This window comes from Heliangelus exortis, chromosome 25 (genome assembly GCF_036169615.1).
Source record: "Heliangelus exortis chromosome 25, bHelExo1.hap1, whole genome shotgun sequence".
In the NCBI taxonomy this organism is placed as follows: domain Eukaryota; kingdom Metazoa; phylum Chordata; class Aves; order Apodiformes; family Trochilidae; genus Heliangelus; species Heliangelus exortis.
The window spans coordinates 2,741,026-2,766,653 of NC_092446.1; the positions used below are offsets into that span (position 1 = coordinate 2,741,026).

A 25,628-nucleotide genomic window follows, 5' to 3' on the forward strand; every position below is an offset into this window, starting at 1 on the left:
AGACCTCAGCACAGAAGCCCCAGAGTGACACCTGAGGGGGTCCCCAAGCTCCAGCTTCAGGACAGTGCCCTCCAAACACAAATCCCACAGCAGGGACCAAGCCTGGTCTTGTACAGACTCACATCTTGAGGGTCCTCAGCTGGGCCTCCTCTTGTGTCTAACGAGGCTACCACGGTGTCCTGGGACCTCTCTCTCCTCTCCTTGTCTGTTTTTATGAACTCTGGAGGAGCTTAATCTTCTGCTCCTCTCATGGTTTGGCTGAAAGAAGCTGAATTTTGAAGGAAGGACAAAGATTGTTATTGGGAAGGACAGGCAGAGCTGTTGAATCAGCTTTGTTTAGGGAATCGGGCTAAAACTGACAAAACTTTTTTCCCAAGTGTTTCTTTTGACACTTTCCAAGCAAAAGTGTTTTGCCTTCTCACTTCAAATGACATTTCTACTTAAAAAACAAAAAATAATTTCCCTACAAAGGGTTCAACAACCCTTCCGTGGCCGTCATGCAGCAGAAAAAGAAAATAAAGCAGAAAAGGTGCATTAACACTTGTATTTAATTGCAAAAAGTAAAAACTTTTTTTCTTCTTACATACAAATCTCATTTATTTACACACTTTACAGGCTTTCCCCAAGTATTTACAAAGTTTGCAATATATTAAATTATGACCGTCCATAAAATTCTGCATTAAGTGCATATTTACATTCTTTTTTTTTTTTTCATCCACCACTGAATTTATAGTGTTCAGCACTGAAACAGTCTTTATGCATATATAGCCTGACTTCCCAGCACCCCTGAGCCTTTAGGAGATGCCTCCCTTCCCCACAGACACAGAGAAAATGCTAAAAATAAATCACCTGTCACTTTGTTTGACTCTCCAGAGCAAAGGGGAAGTCCCAGCATCTCCCTTGGTTTAACTCAGCAGGACAGTAAATCTGTCCTTTACAAGGAGGAGTTTCCTGAAGAGGGGAATATATAGAGTTCCACGTATAAAATTTACAAAGAGGAGGAAGTTTGGTTTGCAGGCAGCAAAAACTCGTTGTGCACCCCCCACTGAAACGGCCTCAGGGTCCCTTGGGGCTGAACATGGATCCATGGGATTGGGCAAATCCTGGAAATTCACTCCTCAGAGCAGTTGGGAACACAGGAGGGTTTAAAGGCAGGAGGATCACGTTTGAGGTGCTGGAATTTTTGGAGCACACATCTCCAATAAGGAGACTTCTCCTGCTCCTCACCTCCTCCTGCTCAGGGGGGTTCCCATGCTGGGAGCCAGGAGGGAAGGGAGGTGCTTTGATCCAGCCCAGCCAGAGCATTCCAGCAGGAGGATTTAGCAGGAGAAGCTAAAGGTTCCAGACTCCCAGGAAATTCAATCCTAGAAAGCTCTCCAGGGTGTTTCCAAGGGAGCTTGAGGCTGGGATCTGGAGAGCCTCCTTGGGGGAATTCATGAATGTGATGCCAGTGGGAAAAAAAAAAAAAACAAAACAACAAAAAGAATGGAAGAAAAAAAATGCTAAAAATTAAAAACAAAACAACAAAAAACACACCACAGAAACTGGCAGCTTGGCTCCTGTAGGGAATGCTAATTTCCTGGTACTGAAGTAAATAATAATACTTCTTTCTCCTCCTTTCAGTTACCCTGAGTTCAGGACTGATTGGGAGCAATGGTTAATGAGCTCTGCTTTTGGAAACCAGCTTTAAACCAGGATCCTCCTGCCCAGCTGAGCCTGGCAGCTCATTTTTCCAGCCTGACAAGGAAAGAAATGACCCCCTGTGCCTCTCTGTCCACTGGGCTCTGGGGTAGCACCCATTTCTGCACCTCACTGCTGTGGTTTCAGAGCAGCTCTGCAGCTTCTGGGCTGGTGGGTGAGCAGGAGTCCATCCCTCAGCTGACAGACAAAAGGTTCTGAAGCACACAAAGAGATTTTCAAAAGCTGGGATATGTACATTGATGGGCAGTGGGGGATTGTCCAAAGCATCATCTTGGCTTAGGGATACACAAGTGCTGAGGTGAACCTGGAGGTGAGGGAGATGGTGGTGGGACACATCCTCTGCCACTCATCCCATCACATCCATCACCAGGATACAGCCACATTTTCCCCCAGTTCAGCCTCAGCAGGTCACCAGGAGCCAGCAGGCTCCCTAGGGAAGCCCCATCCTCCTCTACCTGTTCCAAGGGCTCCGTGAGCCCCGGATGAGGAACATGAGGAACACAACCCACGTGCAGCTATTTGGCTGAGGTGTCACCACCTCCCTTTGGCCATCCTAATTTTGTCACTTTGGCCTCACCTCTGAGTTTTCCATCCCAGCTCCTCACCCGGGGTGTGATGCAGAAGGTGTCAGCACTACTTCTCTGGCAGCAGAAGACAGAAGCTGCTCCAGAAGCCGTGCTACAGACTGGGGCTCAGCCCTCAACAGCAGCTTGGGCCAAAATTGGCTCTTTATCAACAGGAGAATTGCCCTCCTGTTTTAGTTTAGCAGCTAATTCCTTACAGCTTTTGGGAAGAGGAAGAGAAAATATACTAGAAGTATAAAAACAAATGATGTAAACTCCAAAGGGAGCAAGGCTGGGACATATGCAAGGTATTGCCTGGACACGGTGCTGGAAACTTATGCAGAGACCATAAAGTGCACTTGGAAAGCTGCTCTGCAAACAGTCCAGATTCACCATCTTCTGTCCAACCAGCTGCAACTCTTTGTGGAGGAGAGGAGCAATACAGGAGAACTTTTGCTAAAGAAGCACAAACCCCGTTCTTCCCCCCCAGATCTAACCAGGTAAAGAGATCCATTTTCTCAGCTTCTTCCCAAAGGAGTCAGCGAGCCACAGTGGCTCAGGGAACACAGGTATTTCAGACAGACACTTGAGAATTGTCTCCAATTTCTTGACAAGTTACATTCAAGGGCACTTAGAAGCAGCAGCATCACCAGGCTGTGCACCCACAGGCTCAGGGAGAATGGGTCCAGCAGCTTCCCTCCCTGTGCACCTCTCACCAAACCCTCCACAGAAAGGGAGGGTAGAAATCCCAGAAAGGGATCAGGTAGAAACTCAGCAACCTTGTCAGCCTTTGAACTGACCTCAGCAGCTGCCCAAGTGTAAATAGCAACAGTCACTAACGAGGCACTAATTCTGCCATCACCAAACTCCCAAATTTCCATTAACTAAGACCCAGGCTTTAAGAAGAGGAAGAGGGGTGGTGTGTGACTCTTGGCATGTACAAGACTGAATACAGTGTCAGAGTGTAAAACACACCCCAAGCATTCACCATACTAGCAGAAGTCTTATTAATCCAATTCCCTTTAATATTTTGCTACAAATTAAATTAGTCCTTTTCTGTCCTGACAGAGTCCTGCTCTCCCCCTTTGGTTCTCCAAGAGCTGGTGTGTGTTGGTCAAGTGTTGAGGGCCAGGCACACAGACTCATGTGGGTGCTGGGGTTGCAGGAGAAAAACAAAGATTATGCATAGAAATGTTTGTAATGTCAAGGCCTCAGACTGAATTCTTTGGAGCAGGAACTGTCCCTCTGCTTTATCCTTGGACAGGAGCCAGACGTGGTCATCCCACTTGGCAGCTTTTGTCAGATCTTAACAAGATTAGGATGATGTTTTGCTCTCATTCTCCTGGTCTTGCTCAGAAGCAAAGGCTGGAGAGACATTTTTCCAAGCTGTCATTTTTACACGTACCGAAAATATTTACGGAGGAAAAGCTTCTCGCTCCTGAGAACAGAGTTAATTTGCTTGCAACCAAAACCCCTCCCAATTCCATATTAACAAGTGTGAGAGTATGTCCTGAACCCCAGCCCTGGCCTATGAGTTCAGCCTGAGACATCTGTAAACCATCTTCAACAGCAGGACCAGACCCAAAGGATCAGACTTGGAAGGGACGGCAGCATCCGCAGCCTGCGAGCCCTGAAACTGAGCCTCTCTCAGGGCACTGGAGAAAGCAGAGCTCAAGCAACAGGAAGCATGGGAAGGCAACTTGGAAAGGACTCAGGAAAAACCAACGTTCCTTCTGAAGAGAGTTTTGGGTCTGGAAAGAGTCGATGCAAAAAAAAAAAAAAAATTAAAATAAAATAAATTAAAAAAAAAAAAAAAATGCCAGTGGTGAAGAAGCTTCCAGGTGCTCCCTGAGGTCCCCAAGACCAGGAAAGGGGGCAGCACCTCTCAGAGCATGGAGCTGATGATGTTTGTGCAGCCCTGGTCTTTAGGGTGCACCATGAGAAGGTGAAAAGTTGTACAGAGTTCCTTTGCATCAAGACCCATCTCCATCCAGAACTGCTGCATTTTCACATCTCCATCCAGAACTGCACCACCACTAAAACTTTGATTTTTGTAGGAAAGGAAGTGAGGCAAAAAAAGCACAGTTCCTGTTTGACTCACTCATGACCTCCAGGTAGAGAACTGCAGAAGAGGGATTACAAGACACAAAGAAGAGGCCTGAACAGGTCCTTTTGGTACAGGAATGATGCAGTGGGTGAGGTTCTGCACCCTTCCATGGAGCACAGAGACAAGGTTGGTTTTGGGAGGCACAGAGCTGAGGCACAGAGCTATGGATGTGGTGGAGAGGTGGGGTGGAGTTTGGACACATCACCAATTTGTTCCCTTTACAGAGCTGGCCTGACAAGACAGGCCCAGAGTTTCCTCCTCAGGAGGAATGTACACAGAAATGTCACACACCCCCTCCACTCCCAAACTCCCCAGGTAGTTTCAGAAGTGCCATAATCCACAAAAGACACAAGGTGAATCTCATCCAGAGAAATCCCTCTGAAAACCCCTGCTGCAAACCCAGGGCTTACCTGAGGGGATAAGGAAGGTCACAAACAGCTTGAGCTTCTCCCAGAATACATTTGAGGAAAGGCAAAGAATTACCTCCAGGGTCAGGAAAACAGTCATTTTAAAACACTGTAAACATGCAGGGTGGCAAAGCTGCCTGCCCCAGGTGCCCCATGAAGAAGATGTTGCTTTGTCTTGGTCATTTCCCACCCCACTGTCCTTACTCAGCAGCTCCATCACAAACCACTGCTGGCTCTGTCCCTTTGGCCATGAAGCTCATCCTCCAGTAATCTGGGCTGGCAAAACCTTTGGAAGATGAAATGGAAATTCTCTATTAGGTAAATTCATGCTTAATGACTGCTGACAAGTGATGTGGCTATGCAGAAGCTCTTTGGAAAGGCACTGCCCTCAATGACACGTTGGCTTTGGAACACCCAGCAGAGAGCATTGTGTCTCCTGTAGCTCCTCCAGTTTTCAAACTGGTTTTGCTCAGGGCCTGGCAGTGGCTGCTCAGGGATGTGGTGGAGTCACCACCCCTGGAGGTGTTCCAAAACCAGGTGAAGGTGGCACTCCAGGATACAGTTTAGTTGGCATGGTGGTGTGGGGCTGGTGGTTGGATTTGATGGTCTTAAGAGGTCTTTTCCAACCTTGATGAGTCTAGGATCTCATGGTATCCCACTGGTTGTGTCTCAGGACACAATCCCAGTTCCAAATTATCTCCCCTCTATACCAGCAGGGCCACACCAGTCTGGAGATGGGAATGGCACACACCAACTTCTCAGGCATCAGCCAGAAAAGAGCCAGCTGGAAGCAGGACTCACCCAAATCTCCAGCTTCCAGCTCCACTTTGAACATCTCACAGTGTCCTCTGCACTTCTCCAGAGGTACAACAGTCAGGGTGAGCTGTCCACTTCCAACAGCAAAGAGGCTGTGCAAACTGTAGCTCTAGGAGAAGAGGAGAACACTTCAAAAACCTTCCCAGCTTTTCCTGGCTCTGTCTGATCAAACAAGGGGCAAGGTGCTGCCCTGCAGCAAGGAGAGGCAGCACAGACCCCAGGTTTATCTCCTCCCCACCTGCCAGCAGATCCTAGGAGGTCAGCTGTATGCTGGGTCCTCCTCTTCCTCATCTTTCCAAGGCAATGCAAGCCCTCCATACCCACAAATCCCACAAAAAAAAAAAAACCCCAGGGGCCAGACTAAAAGCCTGAGGTGTCACTATCTTCAGTGGAACCTCTCCATAGGAGGTATCTCAGAATGGGTGAGACTGCCAGGAATAGCTCCTAAACTCAGCTCTTCAACCAATTCTGCCCAACTGTGCACAAACAGACAGCCCCCTCCTGACAGGCAAGGAGAGAGGGGCTCTGGGATGAATTCCTCACCTTATTCCCCAAATCTGGGTGTCGGATGAGGAAGCAGCTCTCCAGGGAAACTGTCTTGGGGAAGGAGAGCAAAGATGAAGTGGGGAAAAATTCCTGCAGAATCCGAGTTTTATTCACAGATTTGTTCCTAAACGAAACAAAACCAACCCACATTAAAGAAAGAGCACACAGTGACAGTGCTTGCATTTCAAAGGCTGCTTTTTTAAGATTAAAATTCTTAAAATATATTCATGCTTGTTTAAAAGTGTGACAGGCTCACCCCTAGGAGCAAAATTTGACCTCTCAGGTTCTAAACTTGTGCTACTTCGTGGCTCCCTCTCAGTACCTGCAGCAGCACCACGTAAACAGGAAAGAGATCACAATGGATGCCTCAACTTCATTTCCCTCTGCCCTTAAAATTATCTGAGTCATTAATTGGAGCCATTCATTATACCAGAGGTGGCACTGCCTGCAACCATAACTGAAACCTCATGGCAAGGCAGGGGGAATCCAAATCCAACTCTCCAAGCCAGGGAATGCAACTGGAAAAGGCAGCATGGGGCTTGTTATTGCTATATCTCTGCTTAATGGTTTGAGATGATGAAAACTTCTCTGCTCCTGCTCATTTATCTGCCAGTGCTGAGGTGAAATGCAGCAAGATCCCACCCAGGCATCAGCCAGCCAAAGCACAGAGTCCACCATCCCCTTCTCCAGGCCTGCTTGGACACTGCTCCTTGGCTTGTCCAAAGGTGCCAAGGTGCCTGCTCCACACCAGGCTGCACCTTCCCACATTGCCAAAAAGTCTCAAGTTGCACCAGGGAAGGTTTAGATTGGATACTAAAAGAAACTTCTTCTCTGAAAGGGTCATTAAACACAGGCTGCTCAGGGAGGTGGTTGAATCCCCATCCCTGGAGGTGTTGAAAAGCCATGGAGATGTGGGGCTGAGGGACCTGGTTTAGCACCAGGCTCAGTAGAACTGGGTTGGCAGAGCTGGTTCATGGCTGCACTCAATGATCTGAAAGGTCTTTTCCAACCAGAAGTCTGTGATTCTCTTACTCCTGACTCTTCCCCTCATGAACAGACCTGGCTAACACACTGGGCTGCTCTGCAGTCTTAGGAAGCTCTGAGCTGTTCAGGTATCTTCAGGTATCTTACAGCCATGCTAAAGGCTTTAGGACAATTAGCAGAGGACAAGGATTAGGGTTGACCATTGCTCCTCCATGAGACCAGACACAAATTGCAGGATCCCTCAGTTTTCTGTTACTTCTAAAGTGTTTTGACACCTCTTCTCTTGATGAGCCATTTCCACTGAGCAGACCCAGGTGATCAGAGATGCAAACCAGTTGCCTCAGGTGACCAAACCACAGCCCAGATGATTAACATGTGGTCTGATGGGGATATTTTTGTCTTTTAAGAGGAGCAATAGGTGAAGTCCCAGCCACAACACCCCATTTCCAGTGCAGAAGTCTTCTCCTTGGATGAAATCAGTGCCTGCAGGCAGGAAGAAGACTCCAATCCACTCCTGCTGCCCTTCCCTCCAGTTCAAGTGCAGCTTTGCCAGCTTCTGGTAGTTTATATCAGCAAAGAGCCTGAGCACCCCTGGAGAAAGGATGTACACATCTATCATATGTTTTGTCTTTGACTCACCAGGGAAAGAAAAATGGGCAGCTCCACAACTCAGCTGAATTTTCTTCTATTATAACCTCTGCTAGGTCTGGGTCCTGGGACTGAAAATGCTTCAGTTCTTCATAGGAGAGGTGCTGCCCTGTCTTAAATGACACAAAACAAAGATGAAAGCTGTGCACTTGAGGTTCTCCCCCTGCCCTGTTTCCATCCCCTAAAGAACATCACAGAATTACAGCTCCCTAAGTTTGCAACCACAGTGATAATTAGGCAAAGAACAACTTGCTAAAGATGCACTGAGCCTCTCACCCCCTTTAAAGAACTTAATATCTTGGATATATATTCTACCTCAGACATATATTCTACCTCAATCAGCAGCTTGTGTTTGAAAATAATGACCAGGGGACTTTGGCTGGTGCTATTCAAGAGTTTGGATTAATCACCCAGCCTTACAAACCCTTGCATTACCTTGATCAGGAAAGGCTGAGACCTCTGGAGCTTTTCTGATAGTTCTCCAAAGTCTGTCACTATCTGAAGGCTTTTCACAGCAGAACAGACTGTGCAGTTTGCAGGAAGTGTAGAAGTGTTCTGTCTGCAACCTGCTGCCCACCAGTCCTGGCATTCTTGGGAGGAAAAAAAGACAAACACATTTAATAAGACCAAAAATTAAGCTGAAAGGAGACAGACTCGAGGATAAACCCATTATCCCTAACATTTCATGTTTAGATTTCTTAAACCTACCAATGGCTGCAAGTTACTAAAAAATAACAAGCTTCACCAGGGCAGGGAACTCATCACAGAACATTTCCAGCATTGGCTGAAGATTTTGGATGGCCCAGGGTTGTCAGAAATGGGAGTACTTCATGGAACTTCCACTTCTGGGTACATATGAGGCACACAGATCAAGTCACCCCTTTGTTACACACCACTAAATACAGTGCAATTAAACTGAAACAAGTCTGCAAGCAAAAGCAATCCCAACAAGTCATCAAGGAGATACCCAGAAGACAAAAAGAACCCCAAACATATTCAGATTGAAAAGAGTAACTCTGCTGTTGTTAGCACTGCTGCCACAAACACCTTCAGGCATTCCTGAAATCACAACCTCTGTGCTAACTAAGAGCAAAGTTTGCCCCCTCTCTGAAGTGCAGAAGATGCTGGGGAATGGGGGATTTCACCCAAATGTGCTGCTGCTCTTTTCATTCATCCCATGCAGTGACTTGAAGATGAAATGGGGAAAAAAGTCCCAGCATGAGAAAGCCCTGGCCCACTGCTCTACCCATGCTGAATTCCAGAAATTGCTGCTGCACCACAATCAGCTGAACCAGCCCAGAATGAGCACTGCATATGTTTACAGCTTCAAAAATTCAATTTTTACAGGAAACCATTGCTTAATCCCTATATCCTACACCTCTTCCCTCCTACTGAACAGCCTCCCACCACAAAAAAGTAAACTTTAACAGCAGAAACTTGAATGAACAGGAGAAGAAACAGTAATGCTGAACCCCCCCTGCATTTCTCTACTCTCAGGTCCAGAGGAGCAGCCACCACCACACTAAGAGGACACAGCTCCAGCTTCATGGCAGTGACACCCCTTGTTCTGCAGCCTTCATCCAACAGGGAGATGTTTAACTCAGGCAGTGGCACTAAACCCACCCAAAAAACAGATCTACCAGGGTGGGTGAGGGAAAACCCAAAGCTCAGGACACACCTCACACAGAACCTCCAGAAATCTGTCCTGACCCACCCTGTCTGGTACCAGCACAGCTCCTGGCCCTGAACATTCCTGAAGGAATGTTTCACCCACTTGGGAAATGGAGTGGATAGGAAAGGGGAGAAGAAAGAGAAACCTCTCTGGAAAAGTTGGGAAATAAGGATGCACAGCAGCTTTTTAGGGGAAAAACCCCCAGGATGCAGCCTGCCTGTCACTGTCATTGTGGTTTCCAGCCACACTCCTGCACATGTAACTGATGAGCAGCACTGAACAGAAAACTTGTTTTATTTTTCCCTCTGACATCTGCAACAGACACTGAGGAACATTACAGAGGATTTAGGTTCATTGGCACATAACAAGGGGCTCAGTTTGCTTTTTTTCCCCTCCCTAAATATCTCCAGTCAACTCCCAAATGCTGCATTTCCCACCCTACTGCTGGGATCTGAACTGAAAGGGACCGGGACATAATTCCTGGTTTTCTGGAAGCCTCATCTACACTGCTTTCAGGGAAAGGGGGAAAAAGGCAAAACAAAGTGCAAAAACCCTTATTGCAAGGGTAAAACCCCAGTCCCATGAGAAACTGCTTCAAAGTACTTTCCCTCCCTGCTCGTAAGAGAAAAAAGAAAATCTTTGTTCCCTTTGCCTGCAGAAAGCTTCGATTTTACAACAACAACAAAAACCTCAACTCACAAACCCCAGCTGGTCAGTGACAGGAAACAAAAGGCTGACAGACCTCACCAGGGGAAGGGCAGTCACCAGGAGGGGAACAAGAGGACATTGCTTATGGTCTCTCCTCATCCAAGGAGCAGCAGCACTGGGATTTCTCTCCGGGCAAAACTTTGAAACCTCATCCCAGAACATTAAACCTCAGTTGTCCCAAAATTTTCTCTGGGGGCAGCACCCCATGGGAAGGGAACTCTAAGGGAACTCTAATCAGCTTGAGAGTCTAGAGCTTGATTCCTCTTTTCAGCTGAGCTATTTGCATTCTCAATTGCTGGATTCAGGTTATTTCTTTTCCCCATGAATAACCCAAGCGGAGCAGGGTGGGGGAGATGCCTTTCAAACCCTGCAAGTGAGGTTGGGGGAGTTTTGTTTGCCTTTTTTTTTTTTTTTTTGTTGGTAATTAATCTTTTAGATTTATTGTTGAGGGTGTTAAGTCTGTGCAGCAGCACACGTGTGACTGGCATGACAAGTACAGGCAGGGAAAAGAGAGGGAGGGAGGGAGAAGAAGCCATGTGCAGAGGAGTGGGCATGCACACTGAGGACCACAGTTTGTTTTCCCAAGGATGCTCATTCTCTTCTCTCCATTCCCCTCCCTGCATTCCTTTTACATTATCACCCTGCCCAGACACCCTGGGGGATTATTTTGGTGGAAGTGGAGCGTGCTGTCTGTGCTTACACACACACACATGTGAGCAGAAAGATGTGCTCCTCATCCCAGCACAACCCTGCTGGGTCCCAGTCCCTCACCTCCAAACAAACACCAAAGCACCAGGGGTGTGTGGCCATCCCCGAGGAGTCTGAGCACAGGAAAGCAGCTGCAGCCCTGACACAAACCCAGGACTCAGCACCAGTCCTGAGCAGCCTCTCCTCCAGGCTTTCTCCCCCCTCTTTTGAGGAGCAGCTTGGAGTTTCTGAAGCAGAACCCCAGCTCTGCCCACAGAACAGTTGCTTTAACAGCTCTCTTGAACAAGGAAATTTCCTATGAAGGTTTTATTTAGACAGATTTTAGGTATCCTACTCCAAAAAAAGAAGCTGAACACTACTTTCAGCTCCCCTGTTAAATCAGGTGCTGTGATTTCAGTCCCTGAAAGCAGAGTTCCACTCAGGTGTTGAGCTAAATGAATCCTGCAGCAGGAGATTCCTTTCACCACTGATGTCTTGTTATCCTTGTATTACTTCCACTGAGAAACAAAACTGGAATTTAGTGACCACTGAGAGCAACCACCAAACATGTACTTCTCCCTTACTGAATAGAGCCATGTTCTAGGATGTTATTTTGTTCTTCTATAATTTTTTTTCTTGTCTCCTCCTGTGTCAGGTAACTCCAAGCAGAGCCAGGGGCTGGGGACTTGCAGCTGCTAACACAGTGCAGACAAAGAGATAACAACTTTCCTTAAAACCCATCTGTGATTAATGGCAGAAGGAGTTTATGACTCTACTTTCCACTATGCAGAAAAATAATTTTCAATTTACAACCAATTTAAAATGAGCACCCCGCCCTTCTTGGCCATTTTCACAGAGGATCTCCCAAGTTTTTTGGCTGTCCCCAGAACTACAGAGGGCTGGGTGTGTGAGTGTGTGTGTGAGTGTGTGTGTGTGAGTGTGTGTGTGTGAGTGTGTGTGTGTGAGTGTGTGTGAGTGAGTGTGTGTGAGTGAGTGTGTGTGTGTGTGTGTGTGTGTGTGTGTGAGTGTGTGTGTGTGCACAGCCCCAGAGATGCTTGGGTGGGGACCAGCAGATTGGAAGCTGAGAGGTTTCTGAGAAGACCTGGCCCTGCTCCTTGCCCATTGCAATGAAACAATAAAACTTCTGGCAATTTGCCCCCAGAGATCTGAGAGCAGGATCTCAGCTACAGCCCTGAGACTCTTCAGGGACCATATGGAAAGCAAAATCTCAGCCTGCCCCTGCAGCAGGTTCACAGGGAAGCCCTGCAGCAGGAGGACCTTTTGCTCCAGCAAAGACACCTGGAGCCAAGGGCTGCTCCAGACCCTAATGAAGTGCTGAAAACCTTCAACCTCCTCCCTGCTGAGCTGGAGGTGTGAGGCAGCTTCCCAAGGCTGCAAGGAAAAAGGTTCCAGCAGGCAGGGGAGAGCTGGGTCTGCAGAGGGAAGTCTGGGCCAGGGGAAGGGGGAGTCCCCCAGGACTTCCCAGTTCCATCCCCCCCAGCTCTTCTGTCCTCCCAGTTTGTTGCTATCCCCCATGGTAATCAGCAGCAAGCTCCCCAGAGGGCTGCCTGACACACTAAGCAGCTCCACAACCTGCAAAAGTTGGTTCCAAAGCTCTGGTTCCTCCACGGAGGACACAACTCCCCATTCCTCCCAATTCCCTCAGCAGGGACCAGGGCTGGGAGTAGTCAGGCAGCTTCAGGATGCTCAGGATGGACTCAGGGCTCTCCAGAAACACTGCCCTCTGCACTGAACACTCACAAAATGTTTTTCTGTCCATTTTTATAGGTCCATTGTACAAACCTGGCTGCAAATGGACATTTACATTCACTACACTTCTGGACTGTCCCTTGCAGGATCCAAGATCCCACCAAGAACTAGAAAAATCCTGGTGATCAGGGTAGGGGAGCAGGTAAACCTCCAAAAGCATGAGCAGTTCAAAGGTAAGGCCAGGAGAGGGATGGACCCAACCCAGTGACTCCTTTATGGCAGTTCTGAGAGCCACAACCTTGTTCCCACCTGCTCCATCCCACAAGGAGGAGATGCTGATCTCCACTTTTACAAACAGCTGCACATCTGTCCAAGTCAGGGGATTTTTCAAGGTGGATCTGAAGAGATCTTTGAAAGGAAGAGACAAAGACCTCAGCCCACCCTCTGCTCTCTGTGAGCACTTTTCCCTCAGCACAGGGACCCCCCATGGATGTGCATCCCAAAGCCTGGGGGATTCTTACCTCCTCCATTCTTTTTTATAGCAAAAGCCCAGCCACAAGCTGGTTTTTGTAGCTGACATAAGGCAGAGCTTTTTAAGCTTTTTAATCCCACCTGAAAGATCCCCAGTGACAAAAGGGTGACAAGAACCTCAGTGCTCTCCTGTCCAATTGCCACCACCACAGAAGGGCTGCAGCTCTCCAGCTGGAAATACCTACTTTCCAGATGCTGCCTTTTACAGTGCTGTTTTCCATTAATTAAAAGACAGGGATTAGCAAGGTCCAGTCTTTAACCTTCAAGTTGCAGCTCATAATCCACTGTTACTGCTTTGACAGCCAAAGAAGCAGCAGGAGTGGTTGCTCCTGAGATGTGACAAGCCACTTGCCACATTGGGATCACTGCAGACTTAGAGATTTTATACTCCTCAAGCAAATAGCTTGGTACTTGCCACTGCAGCAGGACATTCTATATCCTTATCACAACCCCCCCTTTCCTTAGAGTCAGATAAACCCAGCATTTTAAAAACTCAAAACAATCCAGACAGCAGCTCAGGATCACACTCCATGCCACGGGTAAACCTCAGCATTCTTACTTTACAGATGTAGAAATCAGGAGCTCTGTGCTTAACTCTGTGGCACAGTTTAAAGGAGACATTCAGAGCACTTGGTTGCAACAGAAATGTTTCCCAAGCTCCATCTTGCTGAAAATTTTCACTAAAATGAATTTGAGCTTTTTACTGTCATGTCAAGGTCAGGTTGATCTGATGGTTCTTGAGTCAGTCAGGGAGGAATCATAAAGAATTCTTATTAATTACAAGGTGGAAGTCCTGCTTGAGGAATGCATCACAGTGAGGTTGTAAATAAGTACTTGCCTTGCAGTCTGGTTTATGGCATGTTTAGGAACAGCTAAAAAGCAGATAACAGCTAATAAACCCATCAAAAATCCCCTTATTTTTGTTCTGAGTAAAAAATCAACAGCTCTAAGAATTACTCCTTCATTTCACTAATGGGTAATGGCTGGTCAGACAACCCAGGGGTGATTAGTCAACCTCTAGCAGAACATGAAAACCATTTTGATCCAAGCAGACATTGTGAAATCCAGGCTGCTCAGCCTGGCCCAACAGGAACTCACAGTCCACTGAGGCAAAAAGAGAATTATTTCCAGGAGAAATCTGAACCTGCCAATCCAGACAACTGAAGGCAGGGACCAAGCTGTCAGGAATGCCTCCGAAGTCCACTCCAGCCTGCACCTCTGGTTGTGAGAGAGCTTGTGCTGCAACCTGGCCCAGAGGATCTGAATATTTGGGAAACAAATCCCTCCCAGCTGCTGCCACTTGCCCCATGCAGGTCTGCAAAAGGTGTGATGTGACTGGGTCACAGTCACAAACTTCCAGGGCCCTGCAAATGCAACCTAAATGCAGGCCACGTGTGGCACACTCACCAGGGATGCAAATCCAAAGCAAGAATTCATTTGCTCTGCAAATGGGGAAACAAATTCTGGAGGAGTCAAAATAGAGAACCAAAAGGAAGAGTTTTTCACCTTCCAGATGACCACAGTGGTTTGGGGTTAGTTTACTGTCAGCAAATCCAAATAAACAGTTTCCTGGCTGAACAGAGGCCAAAGTAAAGCAGTATATGAGAGCAGCTTGGCACCTCCCTGCACTGCAAAGTCAGCCTTTATGTTTTGGTTTGGTTTTTTCTCTTTAAATTTCTCTTTGAACCAGCCAACACAGGTGTCTGTTGGTCACTCTCAGGTTATATTCTAAAAGGTTTATTTACACACACATAACCCACACAAAGATCAGATAAACTTGCAGCTGCCCAGGGATGGGAGGGAGCCCTGCAACCACATCCCACCCCCATGCACCTCCAAATGCTCCATCCCCCTGAAAGGGTGTCAGGAGACTGCAGGAACACAAGAGCAAAGCAGCTTCATTTTGCTTAGAAAAAAAACAGAAACACAAACCCAACAGTGAGATCCATTGCAAGAGGCTGAAGGCAGCAAGAAGTTAGAAATCAGCCCTTGCTTTGCCTCCCAAGCAGCTTTGTTGTGCAGCCCTTGAATTCAGAGGGGGCCCTGTGTTCCCTGGGCTCATGTGGGGCTGAACACAGCAGTGGGGGCTGCAAAACCCACAGGGAGAAGCTGGCTGGGTACCTGGGTGCTGAGTCCACACTGAGCTCAGGCAGGAGGTGTTGGGTGCTCCCTTCCTGCACAGAGCTGTGCCAAGCAGAAACAAACCTCAGGGATAAGAGGGAGGAGAAGTGGAGAGAAATCTGGCTGTCTGCAAAGGGTTAAGATCAGAAGGGAAGCAGGAGCTGGCTGGTAGCCAAGGCAAGCCTCCAGCCAAGCTGAAGGTGGGCAGCCAAGGGGCTGCTGTCCCCTCCCTGTCACCCACTGCTGTGACCCATCCCCACAACTGGGACATGACAGTGACAGCCCATTTGTGAGGTGTTGCTTGAACACAGCTCCTCCAGCAGGGTTCCTTTCTCTAAAATAAATTAAGTATGAAACCCATAAACAAAGTGTTTTGGTTTGTTTTTTTTTTTTTTTGGTTTGGTTTGGTTTTTTTAGCCCTTCTGCTCTATGCAAGAAGGAGTGTTTAACACAAGGAGTTTACTCTGAGCTGGGGTCCCATTTCTGACACTGAGCTATGGGGGTGCTCATGTCTGGTTTCAGGGGTGCTGAGCAGCTTCTGATCTGCTTGACTTTGAGACAGTGTGGATGGGCAGGACCAGATCTCATTATTAGCAGCAAAGCTGGATTTTTCTCAAGGTCATTAAAAACTCCTGCTCTCAGTACAGCCTGCAAAACGAGCCCATTCTGTAGCCAGGTAGGGCCTAGCTAGGGCCTGGCAGTTGGAAGATATCGTGCTGTACAGGAAGACAGGGCCCCTTCTCTTGTCTTGCCCCCTCTTAGACAGTGGTGTAAGAGGACAGGAATGTCTCTGTAAGCCTAAGATATATAAGGCTGTATCACCTGTGAATAAATGCCATTTTGCTATCCACCACATTGGTGTCTAAGCTGATGGACAGAACCAGGTCACCACGCCTAGTGATAGGCAACACCATTCACCACTGACCAATCTGGCTCTGCTGAGCTTTGGTTTTTGGGGCTTTTTTTGACTGAATTAGGGAGATGGAGTTAGGCTTTTCTCTATGGTGACGAGTGATAGGACAAGGGGTAATGGGTGTAAATTGGAGCATAGGAGGTTCAAGTTGAATATCAGAAAGAATTTTTTTACTGTAAGGGTGACAGAGCCCTGGAACAGGCTGCCCAGGGGGTTTGTGGAGTCTCCTTCACTGGAGACATTCAAAACCCGCCTGGACACGTTCCTAGGGGATGTACTCTAGGGGGCCCTGCTCTGGCAGGGGGGGTTGGACTAGATGATCTTTCCAGGTCCCTTCCAACCCCTAGGATTCTAGGATTCTATGATTCTATGATTCTATGAACTCACCGTGAGCAGATGCAAAAAGTTAATGTAAGAGCAGCTTCATGCTCTGCTTATCATGTCATTGCTCTGGCCAGGGGACAGTTATCACCCAGCTGGCAACATGAGATCAAAATTTGTATTTAGATATAAATCTTTTTAAATACAAAGCTCTAAGAATTGTCATGCAGTTGAGAAGGGAAGAGCCATTGATAAACAGGCAGAGTGACCACCACTGAGGTTTTTTGAATTTCTGTTAAAGTCAGAAAAACCTTTGCTATTTAGCTCCTATAACTTTGGGCTTTGAGACCTCATTATATTTCCCCCTAATCCTTGCAGGGGGGAAGTATTTGTACCCCTAAAATGAAGAAATGTAACCTAGAAGGAGTGAGTAGCCCATCCCAGCCTCCCAGAGGAGAACAATAAATCCAGGTTCAACAGGTTCCTCCTTGGAACCTCACTACAAAACCTTCAGTTAACCTAAAATCCATGTTCCTTGCAACAGGTAGAGCCCAAAGGTCTGTAAACCCCCTGAGGGTTCCATGAAGTTCTGGTGTACCCAGCCAAAAGCTGCAGGCTGGGATGGTGAGAGGAATTCCCCCAGCCTGGAACAGGGATCCTGACCCAGCTCCCAGGGCTTTCACAAGCTCTGTGTAAACACCAGGTCAGGAAGAGCAAATGCAAACCCTATTTCCCCAGAACTTTTCCCCAACTGAAGGGACCTTGGTCCCCAGCCCTGGGAAAACAGCTGAGAAAGAGGCACAGATGCCAAACCCAAGGTTCTAAGAGTCAGCTTTGAAGGAACAAAGGGTGAGAACACCACTTTTAATTTGGGAATTGATCCGGGGGAGAAAGCAGGCAAGCAACAGAGCAGAGAGACAGGCAAAAGGAAATTTATTTTGGACCTCATCCTACAAACTCAACTCAAGAGAGAGCTTTGTGGACACTGCTCCTCACCTCAGCTGCTCACAGGTCCACCCACGGCCACTGCCAGACAGGCAGCTCTTGTCACCCACTGCATGGCTCCTGGGCTGGGAGGGATGAAGATGAAGATGAGGGTGAAGAGAGGTCACCCTGAGCTGGAGGAGAGGGGAGCAGTGTCCTGTCCCCCTCCTCCTCCTCTTAAAGCCTCACCACCACTCTGTTTCTCAGGGGAAACCAGGCATCCAAGCTCCTCTTGTTCTGCAACACAAACCTGGCTGCTCAGCCCACATCTCCCAGGGGTTCAGGCTCCAACCTGCAACCCCAGCAACAGGAAAGCTGCCCCAAGCCCACTACTCCCTGAGCAGGCTCAGTGGGGACAGCACAGCCCCAAACCACAGCCCCACGCAGGCAACCTGCTCCTGCCTGCCCAGGAAGCCAACTTGGACCACCCAGCCTGGCCAGGGATGGGCTTTGTCCTCACCACCATGGGCTGTGTGGCCAGGGGACATCTGCCAGCACTGCTGGTGGGCCACAGCAGCCTCCAAACTGCTAACAGGTGGCTTTCAACAAGAACAGCCTGAGCTGGATTTGAACTGCTGCCTGAGCACAGAATGCTCCAAGTTCTATCCTCAGCCCCCTCAAAAAAAAAAAAAAATTTTTTTTAAATTATTCATCTACCAGGAAAAAGGAAGCAGAGTCTGTACCTTGTGTCCCTTGCTTAGTGCTCTGCTCTGCCTTCTTGCACAGTGCAAGGATGCACTGGGGAATGCTACACTTGCTTGCAAGGCCTCCTGACCTCGAGCTCTAATGCCCAAACAGGAGGGGAAGGGGCAGCTTTACCCCTTCCCTTCTGCTGCCAACGAGGCCAAAACTCAGGGCAAAGCATTGCCTCCTGCACCAGACAGGGCTGAGGAAGACCATGAAGCCCTGCACCACCAAACTCCCTCTTCCAGATCCCTGCTGAATGGCTTCACCACAGTCCAGCCAGCTGTGAAGCTGACAGCAGTGTTGGTGGGACACACAGGCACTGGGACAGACAGACAGGCACTGGGACAGACAGGCAGGCACTGGGACAGACAGGCAGGCACTGGGACACACAGGCAGGCACTGGGACACACAGGCAGGCACTGGGACACACAGGCAGGCACTGGGACACACAGGCAGGCACTGGGACACACAGGCAGGCACTGGGACACACAGGCACTGGGACACACAGGCACTGGGACACACAGGCACTGGGACACACAGGCACTGGGACACACAGGCACTGGGACACACAGGCACTGGGACACCCCCACTGGAAGGCAGAACATGAGGGATTCCCAGAGGAACCCAGCCAAGGTTCAGCCTGGGTGCTGCACTCTCCCAGTCAATTAGCCAGGGTCTAATCCAGTTCCTTTTGCTGGATCAAATTTATCCCAGCCATCCCTAACAAATCTGTTAATTGGAATGTGCTGTGGTTTCCACCACAACTATTGGAAAAAGAAGAGTGGGAACTGCCTCATCCCCTCTGTAACTTCCCTCCTTTCCCTAGAGCTGACTTGTTGCTCACCCTGTTGCTCATCACTTCCAAAGATTTCCAGGACTCACAGAGGCATGAGGGATTTTATATGAATTTAAACAACCTCACATCCTTTCCCTCCATCCATCCTTTGCTTTTCCCCCCTGCTCCTTTGGATGTTTCCCTGCCTTCTCCCCATTCAGCTGCTTTTCCCATCAGCAGCCCAGATTTGCTCCTTCTCTTACTGATCCTCAGGATTTCAGGCAGTCCATGTCCTATCAACCTTTTGCTGTCCCAGGGAAAGCCCCCTGGGCTCTCACCATCTCACCCTGCAGCAGCTGAAGGAATCATGGAATTCCCTTGGTTGGAAAAGACCTTCAGGATCATTGAGTTCAACCATTAAAGAAGAATCCATCAACTTCCTGAACAAAAATTTCACTAAACAGACCCAAGTAACCATTGGCTTCCTTCTCCATGCAGAAGCAAAGGGGGGAGCAGACTGATATCCAGGCCAAAATGCAGCTGAGAAGCTGTTTTATGCCATCTTTTTGCCTCTCTTTTTCCATCCTCTGAGAGATCCTCATGTTGAAAGAAGGAGCCAAACAATGGGGATAACCCCATCCCACCCCAAATCAACAGAAATCCCACATGTCAGAGACACAAAGGAAAAGCAGGGTTGGCATTTCAGGGTGGCCTTTTTAGCTCTGGCAGAAAGGTCAGAGCCAGAACCAGACCCAGAACCAAACTCCAACACAATGAGGTGCCCAAGCTAAATATAAACCCACTGAGGGCTTGGCTACAGGGATCTGTTGGTACAGGGAGCTGACAGATGAGCAACACTGTGCCACATCCCTGCTCAAAATAATTCCCAGCTTTATCACTGCTGAGAGTCTTTGTGTTTTATCAAGGAAGCAGAGCCCACTGAGTGCTCTGTGTCAGTGGAAATGATTCACTGGGAGGGAGAAATACTCAAACTTTTCCATTTCTATTATGCCAGCCTAGGAAAATCCATTCTTTTCCTCTCCTGTAATGGGACCACCTTGTTAGGGAACCTCTTATCTGGCTTCCTCACACACATTACCATTCATGTTATGTTAATGCTACAAATGCCAGAGCTCAGCCCTGCAGCCCTTTCCCAATCTGCCACTTGGCAAAAATTACTTTTTCTTAAACCCAGGTCACATGCTGAGGTTTCTACACTTTGCTCACAGATACCAGAAACTGGCTGACAAACTGGTATTATTTGCTTATTCAGAAAAAAAAAAAAAAAACCAAAACCCACTTAAAAAAAAAATAGTGCCATTTACCCAGCATAGCTACCTAGGTGTGATTCTCAGGAGTAAAGAGATTTAAGGGGAAGAGGAACACTTATGAAAGAAAAACCACCAGAGGTGTTATAAGCAAGGAAAAAAGAGAATGTGTAAGAACAAAATTATGAAGTTAGAGATAAAACATGCTTCACCCCCAGTGCATGGAAAGGAAAAAGCCCCAGCTAGAATTCAGGGTGCTATTTTTAAGTACAGTGGTAGGGAAAGAGTCAGCCCCAGTGCCATGCCAGTAATATTTGTTATTTGCTGCTCTGGGAGACACTCAGCTGATTTGTGTGGCTGGTATTTAACTTGGTATTTCTTGCTAGGCTTATGTTACAGCAGAGAAATCATTTCCTTACTCTCCAGCATGTACTTCTTGGCAATGGGCAGAGAGAGCAGCCGGATGTGACCGATGAGGGAGCCCCAGGCGTGGGCTCCGGAGAGAGGAGCTTCAGGTGGCAGTGGGCTGTAGGGCTGGATCATGAAGTAAACTGTCAGCAAAACCAAGCCCAGGGTGAGCAGGCCCTGTGAGAGAAAAAGAGGTGTGTAATTAATGAGAGGGCAGCCAGCTGGTGTGTCTTCAGAACAGGACACACCTCCTGGCAGGTACCAAAGGGCTGTGGCTGGGTGACCAACACCCAGATTTTTTGCTGTCAATCCCCACTCAGCTGTGTGTGTGTTGTTTTTGAGAAAACTGAGTGACAGCTCTGCAGAGAGAGAGCTGTCCAAAGGGTGAAACCAAACCCAAGCCACACAGCTCTGTTCTTCTCCTTTGGCATTACAAATAATCCAGCAGCAGGGCCAGGAGGATTATCTGCAGATAGTTCCGATTCCTCCCACCTAACCAAACAAAAGGTTGCACTTCTGCCAGGCCTCTTACACAAGGTTTTCAAGGCTTTTTGCAAACAGCTGTCAAGCCCCAAAACACTTTGGCAGAGTTGGCACCAGCTCCTTCCTCCATCCCAGGATCCCAAATAAGCCTTGATGAGAAGACATGAAGGCATTTCTCCCTCTGGGCAAAGCCAATCTGAGTCAACAACAAAACCAAGAACAGAAGCTGACAGTTCAAACTTCCATGTTCCTCTTCTCCTGCCTTGTTTTACAGCTTTTTTTAGGATGGGAGGAAGAAAGCTTGGGCTTTTTTCTAAGTAGAAAGCATTGTGATGGTTTTGTAAAGATGACACTAAAATATTTCTGAATATTATGTCAGCAGGAAGTTTTTCATCCTTGTAGCAAACACCTCCCACCTACCTAACAACATCATCCTTTCCTCCACTTGAAAACTTCTCATGGTGTCTTTTAGTTAAGGGTCTCAAAACATTTTTCTACCATCATGGCAACAACTTTATAGGAGAACAAAGACAGGTAGAAGCTTGTGACAAGATCAGAAACAAAAGCTAGGTTGTTATTCATCCCTGGACTGCAAGAAGCTCCTTCTTCCCTCAGGAATCTTTGCCTGAAGAATCAATCCAAGTCTCATTATTTAATAATTTAAGGAGAGGAAGGTGCTGACATGTTAAACTTGCAACACACATGAACAACTTCAAATCTAAGTCAACTGCTTTCCATTTTCAAACCAGCTCATGGGATGAAGGAAGATCCACTTTGCAGCTTTTTTAAATAACAAAATTGAAAAACTCATTAAGCAAACATGATGGTAAATGAAAGGAAAAAGGAGAACCCAACCCTCAAGTGGTCTGTGCCTGCCCAAAAGTCACCTTACCTTGTAGAGAGCCACCAAGACTGGGTACCGTGGAGGTCCCCTTTGGGGTTCATTCCTTTCCAAGAGCTGCCTGATGAACTTCTCAATGGCTTTTTCTGACATCCCACACTGGTGACCAGTCTGCCTCACCAGATCAATGGTCTCTGATAGCTTGTCATAAATGCTGAGCTCACTGGCTGAAAGCTCCATGGCCTCCAATGAAGAATCCCTGTGGAGAGAAGCAGCAGGTTAACAGCAAACACCCTACAGCAGCCCTACAGCTCAACCCCAGCACATCCAGAGAGATCCCAGGAACCTCACAAGATCCAGGAAGAAGGAAAACTTGTCTGGAGCAAACCCATCTCCAGCCAAAGGCACAACATTGAGCTGCAGCTCTAACACTCTCTGCTGCCTCAGTATCTCCTGGGGACTGAAAGAAGCCGTGAAATTTCCTGACAAGAGAAGACCCCGGCTGAGATTATGTAAATGAGCAGAGCTTCCCAGGAATCAATGAAACTGCATTTATTCATCCATTCCAAATGAATCTGTCCCATAAAGGGATTGCTCACCGAGTACAAGAGCCAGCAGCACAAAGCTGATCAGCACACACAGCAGCCAAGCTAAGCCCTCCTGCACTCCGACTTCAGGGGCTTCTTTTAACATGGATTTGTTTTCATGAAACCCTCTGTCAGCAACAGGACCGGGACAGAGAAATGAGCAGGACGTGTGGGGCAAAGTTCAAGAGTTCACGATTTGTTTAAATTTTCGAAACATAATGTCCAGGCCAGCTGATTATTGAGTAATAGAAACCTGAGAGCAGCGTGCTCTGAAGGCAACAAAAAGCTCCTAAACTCTAAAAGTTTGCCTGCAGGGCATTCCTCTGCAGAAAGGGCACACAACCAAAGAGCCCAGCAAGAATCAGAGACAAAAATGCCAATTGACAGCAAACTATTTCCCACCATGAAATTTCAACAGGGACACTTGTAAGAACATACCTAGGAGCAAGTTAACATGAAGATGCCAAAATCCCAGAAATGCCACAAAGGCAGAGCCTCCCCATACCAAGAGCAGGAGATGGACTGGAAAGATGGAAAGCAACTGCTAGAGAAGCAACCAGTGTGAAAAATGAAGCTCAGGAAAAGCACTGCTAAGGAAAAAGCACCCGTGAGGTCTTCCTGAGCTGAGAAAACTCTAAACTGGGACAACCCAAACTCTTTTCTGAAGAGACAGAGTTTAACAATGCCTTGTCCTGAGAGAACACCCAAGTGATGTGCCCAGCTCACAGCCAAAAATGGGCACCAGGCCCCTCTGTCCCCTTTTTTGCCCCAAAAGTACCACCTGGCACCAGGAACCACCTCGTGAGGCTTCACCAAATCCACCACTTTGCTCCACAGCCTCTGCTGCTCTTCTCCAAAGCTGTGTAACAGTTTACAAAGATCTCTGCACACACCTCACAGCATTTTAAAAGCACAAATCCCTCCTGCTCACTCAGGAACAAGCTGACAAGCACTGCATAACGTGCTTCCTAAACTTAGATCTGCTCTGCTCTAACTTGTTCTGGCAGCTCCCACAGGACAAATCAGCCATAAATGCATATATCAAGACATAAGATGCTCTCATTAGGCAACCAAGCTTGAAATCTTATTTGTTTTTAAAGAACCAGCAGCCAGCTCTCTCTATAAACCATGGGCTTCTTCCACAAGAAGAACTCAAGTGATGGAATTTTTCGAATCTCTTCTGCAAAGCCAAGGTGTAGCTTCAGAAAAAAAAACCCAAACCAAACACCTTTTTACAGCACTATCAGCTTCAGCTCATCTTCACCACCTCCCCCCCCAGGATCAACTTGCAGATTTATTTCTGTGGTCACATGGTGAACCAGATCAGGAAAATTATCTGGCTGAAAAATAACCCCTATTTGTTTGGTCAGCAGCTGCCTAAGCATCCAACCCAGTTAATGTCAGATGTTATATTAACATCAGTGTCAAATTCCTAGCCACAGCCTTAGAAACACCAAAAGAGCAAAATGCCAAATTAAAACCTAACCCCAAGCACACAATGAGAACATGCTGCACTACATTGCCAGGTTAATTAGCTCCTGGCCCTCTTCTACTGACATTCCTTGCATTCCATGCAAATATTTGTCCCAGATCTTACCACCTGAGCTGCTCCAAAGCAGGTTTGATCAATAATAACTCATTATGGATTGTAAGCTCTCCAAGGCAGGGACCTTTCCTTATTGTCTGTAAAGCACCTGGCACGCACTTGGGCTCTATAAAAACAATATATTGCTTTACTAGCTCTTCCATTTATGTAATACCCTGATTCATATAACAAGCAAGAGCCAGCACATCTGCAGGATATTAAATGCCTTTTTTTTTTTTTTCCTCAGCTTTTAGGATTACTCTAGTTGCCTTGACACTGCAACTGGTGTGTGCTAAATGGTCTGAAAGGTTATCTTGCTTCCTCTGCCTCCCGCGTGCCAAAGCTTTTGCCTGTGAAGCAATCCCATGCCAAACTCCAGCAGATTCAGCCAGCTTGCAAAATCAACCTGGAACCACTTAAAACACTTTATCCCAGCAGAGATGCTGTCACCAACACGGTGACTTCCCCACTTTCCAAACACAACTCTCCTACTATGTCCTCTCCCCCTTGGTGTTCAAAGGGAAGGTAACCCCTGCATCCGCAGGCAGCTCCCTGAAAAACTCAACACCCAGACACCTCCCCAGCTAGGAAATCAGGAATTAGGCTCCCACCTTACTCTGAGAACAGATGAGGCCCTTAAAAACCATGTTAACCACCCATTATTCCCCTTTCCTCTCACCACAACACAACCCACAGGCCCAGCCATGGCTGCCCTACCCCCAGGCACACACTGGGATGAGTTTTCTCCCTCCCAGCCCGGGCTGTGAAACCAAGGATCCCAGATGTTGTTGCAGTTATTTTTTTAGGAACCTCGGCATTCCAGGAGGCAGGAACAGCTCCTTCCCCACACCTCAGCAGCCCTGGGGCTGAGCCTCAAGGCTTTTCCCCTCAGTCCTCCCCCTCCAGCCTGAGGCGTTCAGAGGAAGCTGAGTATTCAGAGACAAATCTGCTGGAGGAGGCTTTAAAAAAAAAAAAACAAAAAAACAGCGAAAAGCTCGCTCACCTTCTGAAACAGCGAGATAAATAACAACAAAAACACCTCCTCATCTGCTTTAGGTTTCTCTGCCTCCCCGGGCCTTGCTGAGGGGGTCAGGTCCCAGCCCTCAGCCTGCACCCCCCCCCTCAGACCCCCGGCATCGCCTGCATTTCCCTCCGCAGCAGAGCAGCTCCGGACTGGGCCTTGTTTTGTGGTTGGGTTTTGTTTCTTGGGGTTGTTTTGGTTTTAAAGTCCAGAAATCGAAGCAGAAACCAACCCCCACCCCCGCAGCTGGGCCTTTGGCAGAGGCCCCGCTCAGCCCCCCCCCCCCCCCCCTTTTAATCCCCCATTCCCGGGCTCACCGCAAGGCCCGAATCCCGCCCGGCCCGGTGCTCCGGGACCCCCCTCCCGTCCCTCCCTTCACCCCCCGCCCCGTCCCCCCCCTCAGCCGCCCCCGGCCTCACCCCGGCACCGCCCGGCGGCTGCCCCGCTCCGCAGCCCGAACCGGGCTCCTCCCGCCCGCGATAGAGGCGGAACCGAGGGGCCGGGCCGGGGGCTGGGCCGCCGCTTCCTGCTTCCGCCATGGGCCCGCGAACCCC

The 25,628-nt window shown here is 48.1% G+C and overlaps 1 protein-coding gene across 1 annotated transcript; it reads right to left on the bottom strand.

Moving 5' to 3' along the window:
- Positions 1–530: 530 nt before the first annotated feature.
- On the bottom strand, positions 531–25,628 carry C25H6orf89 (chromosome 25 C6orf89 homolog). The gene is given in 10 exon segments (XM_071768689.1): positions 531–5,064; positions 5,580–5,703; positions 6,138–6,264; positions 7,764–7,885; positions 8,208–8,362; positions 20,569–20,734; positions 21,933–22,140; positions 25,494–25,533; positions 25,536–25,566; positions 25,569–25,628. Coding segments are annotated over 10 exon segments (1,104 nt in total). The 5' UTR covers positions 25,614–25,628; the 3' UTR covers positions 531–4,978.